Source organism: Galeopterus variegatus, unplaced genomic scaffold (genome assembly GCF_000696425.1).
Source record: "Galeopterus variegatus unplaced genomic scaffold, G_variegatus-3.0.2 Scaffold1463, whole genome shotgun sequence".
Taxonomy (NCBI): Eukaryota; Metazoa; Chordata; class Mammalia; order Dermoptera; family Cynocephalidae; genus Galeopterus; species Galeopterus variegatus.
In genome coordinates, this window is record NW_007727574.1 from 146,731 (window position 1) to 159,163 (window position 12,433).

Sequence of the window (12,433 nt, forward strand, 5' to 3'; positions counted from 1 at the left end):
GGATCCGTTGCCGGACACGGAAAAAAAAAAAAAAAAAAAAAAAAAAAAAAACTGAGGGGATGAGAGGCTGGACAATATATATTGGTTCAAACATTGCTTAAAAAATCCAGTCAAACTACATTCAATTTTTAAAAACTGAACAAAATTTACTTCAAAAAAATTTCTCAGTGTTTTCTCCTACAGTTCAGAGTGCCTGACTTTTCCAATTTCAAATAAATAATGTGAAAGCAAAAAAATCACTAGCTTTATTATCAGAAGGTATTACTTGAAAATATATTTTAACCAAATAGTATTGATTTAGTTTTGATGTTTTCATACCAATTTCTCTGCAAATTTAACTTTCTGACAAATCAGTTACGAGATCATCATTTAAGTATCAAACTTACATTTCAATGGCTTTAACACTGAGGCAAAACAAGTCCCTCTTGTAATCAAGATTCCTGGGAGTGGATCTGTATACGCAGCCAAGATTGAGTGAGCACCCCATGCAGTACAACGTCTCAAGAAGGCTACAATAAAGAAATGTCACTGCTTTAGGAAACAAAGTGGTAACTCGTTATAACTGTTAAAATCCATAACCACTTAATGTTTCTAAAGTATGTTATTCTGACCATATTAAGTCACATATATATGGGAGGAAAAAGTGATAGGAAGATGTTTACAATACAAATGTAAAGACAATCATCACCAGGTCACACTGCCTTAGGCATCAAATGACAAGGGACATATACAAAAGTGAGCAGAGAGGATACTGAGCTGGTGTTTTTCTGTTTTTCTAGAATGTAAACTCAATTTGGTAGTAAGAAAAAAATATCTAAAGTTGAAAATAAGGTAAAAAGATTCTACATGTCCTTTTAGTGTCACATTGTCCAATGAGCCCACCAAAGGTCATTGCACTCTAGGGCAGCGGTAGGCAATTTCTTTCTGTAATGAACTGGAGAATAAATATTTTAGGCTTTGCAGGCCATATGGTGTTTGTCACAACTACTCACCTCTGCTACTGTAGAACGGAAATAACCACAGGCCATACATAAGTGCATAACCTATGTTCCAATAAAAACATATTCACAAAAAAGGTGTCCCCAGCCCACAGGCCATAGTTCACCAATCCTTGTTCTAGTGGAAGGTAACTTTGTTCGCTTACTAAGAAAAGACTCTCTTAAAATTAAATGATGGGGCCGGCCCGGTGGCGCACTTGGTAGAGTGCGGCACTTGGGAGCGTCGCTGCGCTCCCGACGAGAGTTCGGATCCCATATAGAGACCGGTCCGCTCACTGGTTGAGCACAGTGCGGGCGCAACACCGAGGGTTGCGATCCCATTGCCGGTCGCGGTACGGGCGTGACACTGAGGGTTGCGATCCTGTTACTGGTCACGAAAAAAGACAAAAAGGAAAAAAAAAAAAAATTAAATGATGACTTGCAGAAAGACTGATCCATCATTGTTTCTCCACATAATTGTTCTTTCATTCCAGTTACTTCTCAATTTAGGTTCCACACATGTGAATATACTCTCACCCCATATCTATTCACGTCTTCTTTAAATCTGGTTATCTGGCTTAGAGGCTGGTCAGTTAGCTCAACTGGTTAGAGAGTGGCCTTGTAACACCAAGGTCAAGGGTTTGGAACCCTGTACCTGCCAGATGCCGTCCCCACCCAACCCCCCCCCCAAAAAAAAAAAATTATATATATATATATAAATCCAGCTTAGAATCCAGTGTCTCCCAAAAGCCTTGTCGAATTGACCCACCCAATTTACCATCATATAAATATCTATACTAAAATTACAATCCCAGCACATAGCAAATTGATAACTGGAGATTAAATCTAGTATTGATCACAGTAGTGAAAAATACACTACAAAAACTACAAAAGATTATTATTCAAAAGTTTTGTAACTCCTACTCAGCATGTGAGCCAGTTGCAATCACTATCTATTACTGCTATCAAGCAAAAGGGAGCGATCCAAAACTCAAACAGCATAGTACACATCACATCACTGTTACATACAGATAATGAAACGTTTTTAATTATTGCAGCAATGTATGGAACAAAATGGATCACCACCTGATAAACTATAAGTTCTCACTAGTGATATAATTAGCTAGATTATATGTCACTGATTATATATTAAGCTCTATGGGCTTTTATAAGCCTCTATAAACTTTTTTTTTCCCCAGAAAGCAATCTTCTGACTTTTTTTTTATTGGCACATAATAATTGTACATATTATGGGGTACAGAGTGATATTTGATACTTGTATACAATGTGTGATGATTAAATCAGGATAATTAGCATATCCACTGCCACAAACTCTTATTATTGTTTTGTGCTGAGAATATTTGCATTCCTATCTTCTGGACATTTGAAAATACGTATAAGCTTTTACGTAAGAAATACAAAAGCATCTTAGTAAACCCCAAGCAGGGAACCCCACCTATATCACCAACAGTGAAAAGGCACATCTCCATACTACGTATCAAACCTCACTACGAGGTGGCCTCACACAATAATCAAGACTGTGAACTAACATTAACGCCAAGTGTCATCAGCCAGGAGAGGACCTCTAGCCCCTCTCTCCTTCCTGGAGTTTGGGGGCAGGGCGGGGCAGTTGGTGTGGAGTTGAAAGTTCCCCCATTCTAATCATGCCTTAGTCTTTCTGACCCCTCCCCCACCCCCACTGTGAAGCTACCTTGGAGTCCCCGGGTACCAGTCATCTCATTAGCATTCAAAAGGACACTCCTTATCACTTCAGAGATTCCAATGGTCTTAAGATCCTAAGTCAGGAGCCCAGGACTAAAACTAAATATTATAACAAAAATGCTCCTATCACTGAAGAAATTAAAAGGATTTTAGGAGCTACTATGTATTAAATGTTTGTGTGCCCCAAAAATCCATGTTGAAATCCTAACCCCTAAAGTGATGGTATTAGGAGGTGGGTTCTTTAAGAGAGGATTAGGTTATGAGTTTATGGAGTAACCTTTTTTACTTGAAACATACTTTATTTGAATAGGGCACTCTAGCATTACTAAAAATAAAAATTAAAAAAACAGTATTTTGAAAACACATTAATATATGTAATTATTAATTTTTGTTTAATTGCTTGTGTACCACCTAAACTTATTTCATATATGTCAGTAAGATACATTTCACATTCTGGGCAACAATTATATAAGGCAGGGCCTCCATTCAGTTTGCTGAGAATGCCACTTGCAGCACATGGGTGGCAGCTACAGCAAGATATCTGTCCCCTCAACCCTTGAAGTGGCCACACTGTGCCTGGGATTGCTGAAGCCTCTGTGTTGGTTGCTTCCATCTGGCCCAAGCAGCCTTGTCTGTTTACTTGAATAGGCAGTGTGTGTGATACTAGCATTTTCTCTGTGTGCCATGACATGAAAAAGGTGGGTTGCATTGGTCTAAGGCACCCTCTGAGATTTTATGATACATATCTTTTTCTATTTTTGTTTTCAATTTTCTTCAACACCAAGCCCAAAAACCCACAAAGGGAATGTCAGAGTATGTCTTTAGAAATATAGAAACTCTAACACCTTAGTATCTAAAGACAACCACAACCACTCAAGGATTAATATATGTGGGCTGCAGATGAGCTCAGATGCTTAAGAGTGTGGTGCTCACAACATCAAGGTCAAGGGTTCGATCCCTATTGAACCACCAGCCACCAAAAAAGAAAAAAGAATATACATAAATGCCTGATTTTATACTGATTACCATGAAAACAGTTTTACCCCAAGTAATCAAACTAGTAATGACCTTTTTAAAGATTTTTAATTTAAAAACAAACATTTTCTCAATATACGCATTCACACAGATACAGCCTTACTCACCAACCATTTTCCTTTGCACATTTGGACAGCTTCTGTTTCTTATCAACAGAAACATTACAGGAAACACCTAGAAAGAGAGAAAGTAACAAAATTTATTAATGAGGTTTGCTATAATACTCATGCAGACATTTTGAGAACTTCTAATACAACTTTTATTTGAGAACTCAGAGGACGAGGAAAAATAGGAGCCCAAAGTCACACACACATAACAGTGGTTCAAACTAAATGTACTGGGGTCTTATGGGAAAAGATGGCAGAATAAAAGTTATTTCCTTCCTTTCCCTGAAAACCACCAACATTGACAAAATGAATAAAATTAGAGGGGAAAATTCAATCAAGAGTGAGATTTGGAACCATTACAACCTCAAATCACAGACTACAAAGAATATCTGCCAGACAGTGAAATTGGGATTGAAAACAAAGTGCTAAAAGCCAGTGCATACAACTCCAGATCTCAAAAACAGAGGTCATTTCTCTAAAAGTAATTGAGAGGGTCCTCAGGATCCCAGACGAACACCTTTTACTTGGGCGATGACATGGACAGGGGTCACATCTAGATCCCAGAAGCAACAGGAAACATTTCCAAAGAATACAGGTTTGGACACACTGAAGGCAGGGGTGGGGGATGAAGGGGGATGAAGAAGGGACAACAGACCTACAATAGACAAGCCTCTTGATTTCGCCTCCTCCCTACCTTCACTCCATAAACTCTGCCTCCATCTACCCAGTTGCTCAAATCAGAAACTGGCGTGTCATCCTTTATTCTCCATCTCCCCAACCTGTTCCCCCAGATCCACTTCACTGGTACATCTAGTCAATTCTACCTCACAAATCTCACTTCAGCCCCCAAACCACCAGCACCACCTCTCACCTGGGCTACTGCACCAGTTCCTCACTGACCTCCCCACTTCCACACTTGTTCCTACTTCAATCTTTTCTTCAAAGAAAAAAAACAAGGTCTTATCACTCCCCTGCTTAAACTCCTCACTAGTTAGAATAGATCATTATTCTTTAGAACAGGCTATAAGGCCATAAATTTTCCAGCCCTTTCCTTCCTTCCTAAATCTGATCTTTATTCTACTCTTTGATGGCTTGCTAGCCAGCAAGAGAATCCAAACCCCTGACCTTGGTGTTATAACAGTGTGCTCTAACCAGCTGAGCTAACCGGCCAGCCCATTTTATTCTACTCTTTCACCACACTAGACTCAAGGCCTCTGCACTAACTGCTACATGCCTGGAAAAAGCAAAAAGCATGACCCAAGAATTACACATGCAGCCTATTTGGCATTTGTGTACAAAAACAGAAAAACACTTTCAAGCACTCGAACTTGAAGTTTTCTCAAAGATGGGAGACCACTGATGATTATCAATCAAACAACTCAGGTATGGGAAAGCTATTAATAAGTTTTCTTATGTTAATAAGAGAATTGGAGTTGAGAAATGAATTCATATAAACATTATATTAAGGCTAAATGACCATGTTATGGCTACAGAACAGAACATAAGTATTATAAACCTTGACAAAGGAAAAATTAAACTAACTCAAATTGGGTCAGGAGGGAAATGTAAATGAATCCAAGGTACAATCATGCGCCACCTAATGACATTTTGGTCAACAACAAACGGTGTACATGTTGGTGGTCCCATAAGATTATAAGGGAACTTTAGGTAATATCCTAGTGCAGTAACTCTATTTTTTTTATAAATTTAGTGTAGCCCAAGTATACGGTGTTTATGAAGCCTAAAGTAGCATAATGTCCTAGGCTTTCACATTCACTCACCACTCACTGACTTCCACCACTCAGCAACTTCCAGTGCTGCAAGCTCCATTCATGTTAAGTGCCCTATGTAGAGAAACCATTTATCTTTTATACCATATTTTTACTGTACCTTTTCCATGTTTAGATATACTTACACATGCAGTGCTTATGACTGTGTTACAACTGCCGACAGCATTCAGTACAGTAACATGCTGTACAGGTTTGCAGCCTAGGAGCAATAGACTATGCCACCTAGGTTCATGTAGGCATACTCCATGATGTTCACACAAGGACGAAATCGCCTAACTACCCATTTCTCAGAAAACATCCCTGTAGTTAAGTCACACATGACTATACTGTGAAAACAACAAAATGAGGGAACGGTGGGAAAACAAAGAGGTAACTAATAGAACCAGGATTAAAAGCTAGAACTCCTGCCTTTGTAACCCTTCTACTACATCCTCCTTCCTCTCTAATTTCGATGAGGATTTTTGGTGCTTTTATTCCAAGTTTCCTCTCCTCCCACCCCATAGCACTGAGTTCAGCCAACTCTGTGGTTGTTAACACTTGACACGGTAAAGGCATCCACTCACAGAGCTGATAGGATCTGAGAAATCAATCTTGGCAGGAAGCAGGTAGCTGAAAAGCTTAATCATTTAAATAAGCCATTAACTGCTTGTGCTTTTGGACTCATGTTCATAAAGTCTGTGCCCAGACCTAGCTGCTGAAGTGTTTCACCTATATTTTCCCTTTGTAATGTTATAGTTTCAGGTCTTAAGTCTTTAATCAATTTTGAGTTGATTGTAGTGTATGGCGAGAGGTGTATATCTGGTTTCATTCTCCTGCATATGGATATCCAGTTTTCCCAGCACCACTTGTTGAACATGAGCCTGAAAGCACAAGCAGTAAAAGAAAAAATAAGCAAATGCGACTATATCAAACTAAAAAACTTCTGCTCAGCAAAGGAAACAATGGACAGAGTGAAACAACAACCTACAGAGTGGGAGAAAATTTTTGCTAACTATGCATCCGACAAGGGATTAATATCCATAATATACAAGGAACTCAAGCAATTACACAGTAAAAAAACAAATAACCCAATTAAAAAATGGGCAAAGGAGCTGAATAGACATTTTTCAAAGGAAGACATATAAATGGCCAATAGGTACATGAAAAAATGCTCAACATCACTAGTCATCAGGGAAATGCAAATTAAAACTACACTGAGATACCACCTCACCCCAGTTAGACTGGCTATAATCAAAAGATGGTGAATAACAGATGCTAGTGAGGGTGTGGAGAGAAGGGAGTGCTCCTGCACTGTTGGTGGGACTGTAAATTAGTACAACCACAATGGAAAACAGCATGGAGGTTTCTCAAACAACTACAAACAGATCTACCATATGATCCAGCAATCCCATTTCTGGGTATATACCCAAAGGAATGGAAATCATCACGTTGAAGGGATACCTGCACTCCCATTTTCACTGCAGCTCTGTTTACAATAGCCAAGACATGGAACCAACCTAAATATCCATCGATGGATGACTGGATAAGGAAACTGTGGTATATACATGGAATTCTACTCTGCCATAAAAAAGAATGAAATTCTCCCATTTGCAATAACATGGATGAGACTGGAGAAATATATTGAGTAAAATAAGCAAAGCACAGAGGGATAAATATCGCATATACTCACTCCTATGTGGGAGCTGAGAGAGAAAGAAGGAAAGACCACAGTGGTGCGTTGGACTTGCAGAGCGAGAGAACATTCCTTGAGTTACAAAGTGGAGTGGGGAGGAAAGGGGGAGGGAGAGGGAGGTCGGGATAATTGGGTGGGAAACACGGGGTACAAATCAAATTTGTGGTAATGGGTATGCTGCCAGTATGAATCTGGCCCTCATATTTTGGTCACGAGGGGTGACAATCAGCTTTGCACCTCATGAATATTCATAACCAATAAATAAATAAATAAATAAGCCATGAACAATATTATTTACTAATTAACAGCCCGCTAATTTCTGTGGGGAGTATATGTACTGGCTGCACCCCAAATGCTTACAATGTAGTTGTTCATTTGTTTCTGAGTAATGCTCACGATGCTGATCCAACCGCTGCTCTTCTAGGATGGGAGACCCCAGAAAAGGACCTGTCACTCGTGAGCCCAAGTGCAGGCGTGACCCTGCTCCTCCCCTTTTCCTGGGGCAGCTCACCCTCAGATTTTTCTGCTTTAAAGCCCCTGGCCAACCCCCAAAGAGCCCCCCGCCTGCTCCGAGGCCGCCCTGATGCGGCACACCTGGAAGGAAGGCACCCCCAAGCTCCCCCCGGCCCGAACTGACAGCGCAGCAAAATGCAGTCGGTGTCCTCGCTGTTCACACAGCTCAGCGAGTCGCCCAGCGGCCGCCGGCAGCCCGAGCACAGGAACACCATGGGCCTTTCCTCCGCCGCCGCCGCTTCCACCGCCGCCCTGAGCCGCGCCTTCTCCTCGCAGGCCACCGACGCGTCCCCGGTCATGGAGCTACACATGCTCGTCCACTTCTGCAGCAGCTGGTGGCGACCAGAGTCTTCGGACAGCCGCTTGCCCAATAGAGAGGAGTCACTCCATTTGCCCTTGTTGCCACATGCACAGCTAGTAGTAGAGCAACAATCGGTGGACCAAGAGCCCGCCATGACAGACAAACCGCCCGCGCCACAGGGCGTCACGGGAAAACGCCTCTCCGCATGCGCGGGGCGGGATGATGCGGCAGAGGCCAAGTGGCCTAGGCCTGAAGGGCGGACCCTGAGGGAGGAGGGACGGCAAGGAGCCTCCAGTGCGCATGCTTGCTGTCGGGTTGGGCCAAGCCTGGTAGTCACTGCGCCTGCGTCAGGTTTTCCTTCCTACGGGAGTCGGGGCGGCTACGGAGTCCGGGCAGTATGGCTGGGCGGTTTGTCTACTTAAGAAGGTTTGAGGCGCCGGCCGGTGGCTCACTTGGGGTAGTGTGGTGCTGAGAACACCAAGGCCATGGGTTCGGATCCCATATAGGGATGGCCGGTTAGCTCACTGGCTGAGCGTGGTGCTGACAACACCAAGTCAAGGGTTAAGATCCCCTTACCGGTCACAAAAAAAAAAAAAAAAAAAGGGTTGGGAGGGAAAGGCGGCGTCGTTAAGAAAGATATGGGCACAAGGAGCCAGCCGGAATAGCTCAGTTGGGAGAGGTTAGACTGAAGAAAGTTATGGGCTCAAAATTAAATTACCAACCCCTCACCTTGCCCTTCACAATGGTTAGTGACACTGAATATGCCGCCGCACACCCCCCAGACAGAGGAAGTGGGAGCGCACTCCTGATTTCTACAATCCCTCCCTCCCGCATTCCTGATTTCTATGGACTTGTCCCTGGAGAGATGATGCTACAACTCCCTGAAACTTTAGCATGCCTTAGAATCACCTGGGGAGCTGGTTAAACAGATTGCCGGGTGCCACCTTCACAGACTCTGGGTCAGTGGGCTGGGGTTTAGCCGGAGGTTTTGCGTTTCTAATAAGCTGCGAGGCCTACCGATGCTGTCAATATTAGTAACCAAACTTCTATTTTTATTTTTAGTTTTTAATTGTAAACTGACAAATTATAGTTGTATAGGCAGCTCCACTTTGGATTGCTACTGCTGTAGTTTGTCAACTCCTGGGGGCCTATTTTCCTTGAGATGGAGAAAGCAGGGGTGTTTGGGGAGCCACTGCCTCGCGCTGGAACCCTGGGAAAGGGCTCCAGATCACTCAGACTAGCGCTGCACGGAAAAGGTTGAAGCAGGTGTGGGCTGCAGCAGTGCTGCTAGAAAACGAGAAAGTGTCTCTGCTGTCCAGATCAAGGAGCCATTCGCCCTTGCCAGGAGTGAGCATCTGGTCAGGATGGTAAGGACGCATTTCCTCAGCTACCCCAGAAAGCCAGCCTCTGAGTTTAAAACATCACAGGTCAGGGGCCAGCCCAGTGGCGCACTCAGTAGAGTGCGGCGCTTGGGAGCGCGGTGGCGCTCCCGCCGAGGGTTCAGATCCCATATAGAGACCAGTCCGCTCACTGGTTGAGCGCGGTGCGGGCACGACACCAAGGGTTGCGATCCCGTTACCAGTCACGTAAAAGGACAAAAAGGAAAAAAAAAAAATCACAGGTCAGAAGGGAAGCTGTTGTGGAACCGACTGGCCACACTACAGAGGACAAAAAGGGAAAAAAAAAAAAATCACAGGTCAGAAGGGAAGCTGTTGTGGAACCGACTGGCCACACTACAGACAACCTGGCGGCATATCTGGAAAGAAAGCTACTCCCAAGGACCTGCATCTGTTCATAATAGGCTTTGGAAGTTGCCCAAGTCACTGCCCACTTTGCTTGGTTAGATAAACTATTTGCATAAAATTTGCTTCCAGTTTTAGTACCTCTGGCCACTAGTAAATAGCACAAGCTTTGGAGTCCTAGGCTGACCTACCTCTCCCTCCACGAGGAAGTAACTGTAGAAAACCGTGGAAAGGCTGTTTGCCTTCCCTGTGTCTGATTCTTCATGGATTAAATGGATGTTCTGCACCAGGTTACTGTGAGCATCAAGTGATAGAAAATGCATGAAAATACTTTTGTTAACTGTGTTGCACCAGGCCCATGTGAATTAGCTTCCAACTGGAAGAAAATGCTTCACGTATTTCAGGGTTTTTTTTTTTTTTTTTCACCCATAAAATTCCTTTCCATCCTTTCACTTCTTTTGGGGAGTCAAGCCTGACCTTCCTGGACTGTTGTTTTCAAGCCCAATATTTTCTGGTATAATGTTGATACAATCTGCATGACGTCTTTAAGTATGTGGGTAGTCATTTTGGGATTCAAGGTAAAATCTCTTTGCCTCAGAGTTTGGTTTCCTGCTGCCAACACTTAAATCGTGTGGTGGGATGTCCCAGTAAAGAAGGGACACAAAGCAGGGCTACATGATGACATTCAGGGGCCCAGACACTTTTGCCTTGGAGGGCCTTTTCCTCCATAAAAATTTATAAAAGTTATATTTCACACTTGTATTGCTATAAAGATAAATATACTAAGATTATATAGTAAAACTTTTTTTTAACCTAAGAGTTTATTTTTTTTTTAATTTAAAAAAAATTAAAACATTGTCATGGGCCCTTAAAAATATCATGGGCCCTAGGCACTATGCCTCTTGTGCCTCACAGAGAAGTCAGCCCCAATGCAAAATAAACTCCTATACAGGCACAAGCATGTTTGTATTATTGAGTATAAAACACTTAGGGAGTCACAAAATCATATTTTATGTGGGAACAAATTGAGATGCTTGAGTAAGATGACCTTGGACTGGGTAGCTTATAGCTGCCTCCTGAACAGCCATTCCCACCTTTCCTCCTAGTTATCCAACTAGGAGATTTGGATAAGGTGAATTCAACTCCACCACCATCACCATCAATTCCAGGAATGGGTACCTAGAGGTTTAGACCAATCAAGACAACCCATCTGTCTTCTATAGTGATTTGTGCAAGGACGAGCCTACCCCAGGCTTAAGCTGGTCAGTGCGTGGTGCTCCCCTGGCAATGGGGATTGGCTCAGAATAACAGCTTGACCTAAGGTGTCCAATTTTGTCCAGTCAGAGTAAATCTCAGGACTCTTGTTTAGTGGGTGAGGGAAGAAATGTCATCTTTGTTCACTAGATATGAACAAGGAAGCACTCACCCAGGTTGCTTTAGGCATCTTGTAAACATGGGGAAGGACAGAGCTGAGAATCACAGAGAAACTGATGTTAAATAAAAATTGTAGAAAGTCATTGTTTTGTGTTCCATTCTCTTCGTCCTCACATGGATTTGTCACCTCTCTCCCCTGGGTGATGGAGACACAAAGGATTACTCAAAGCCCATTTCTTCTGAGTAGTGAGACACCCCAAAGGGGTTAATTTCCTGGAACCCTCAAAAGAGAGGCATTCCTCCTCGGGAAATTAACACTGGACTGGGGTTCTGTCTCAGTATTTATTCTCCAGGCCAGAAAGTTACAGAAAAGGAACATAAGTGGAGTTATGGCTAAGTATAGTTTAACAATAGAGGCTGGTAACATCTGTGAAATAACAAAGTGACATTTCATAATGCAATTTGCAAAAGGTTAAGTCAATTCACCAACAAAAGCTTGTTCTTAGCAAATACTGTCTTTTCCTACAGCAGTTTCCTCAGTACTTTTACATAACAATAAAGCAACTTTAGGTTAACCTGCTCCAAGGATGTCTGTCCTTGAGCCCGCAGTTTTGCTGTATTACAATTCTTTATCTACTTCAGAGACTTTAGCCTGCGGAAATTTTCCTGTCTTTTGCAAGCTTAACATTTCTATATGTAATTTTAAAAAGTTAGGTTATACCTGAAACTACAGGGCTTTGGAAACTAGGCCCTGTGAAATACAGTTGCTTTGTAAATGTTAGTATACTCCACAGTTTTTGCTGTAGGCCCCAACAGACCAGACTAAAAATCAAAATGGAGTCACCCATGCTATAGTTCCACCACACCCAAACCAAGTTGTTGTCTGACCTTCCAAGAAATCAGGAGACAATTTCCCAAACAGGCCAGTTTAAGTCCTCAATTGGCAAGATAATGAAGTTCCCTCTGCTTTAATCTGTACATAAAAGAGATAGCCTGAAGTAGTAACCCGAGGTTCAGGAATGAGTGATTTTCCTGTGTTCTGTACCCTATCCCAGCCTTACAAAAAAAAGTGACTGTTTTTCACTTTTGCTTTCTTTAGCCCTTCTCTGTGTACAAAATCCAACCTCTTTTGCTCAACTCATTGGAACACTTATTCTATGTTATGGAATAAAGTGTTGCCCAATTCTAAAATTGCAATAA

General features: G+C 42.3%; 1 protein-coding gene across 1 annotated transcript in view; it reads right to left on the reverse strand.

Annotated features, from left to right (window-relative positions):
* MIS18A (MIS18 kinetochore protein A) overlaps positions 1-8,275 on the reverse strand; it is a 14,218-nt gene extending 5,943 nt beyond the window's left edge. Inside the window, exons 1-3 of the mRNA XM_008577228.1 lie at positions 7,941-8,275; positions 3,842-3,908; positions 387-509 (exon numbers count right to left, since the gene is read on the reverse strand). Coding sequence (XP_008575450.1) covers positions 387-509; positions 3,842-3,908; positions 7,941-8,271 — 521 coding nt within the window. The 5' untranslated portion in view covers positions 8,272-8,275. The remainder of the gene's footprint in view (positions 1-386; positions 510-3,841; positions 3,909-7,940) is intronic.
* Positions 8,276-12,433: the final 4,158 nt, after the last annotated feature.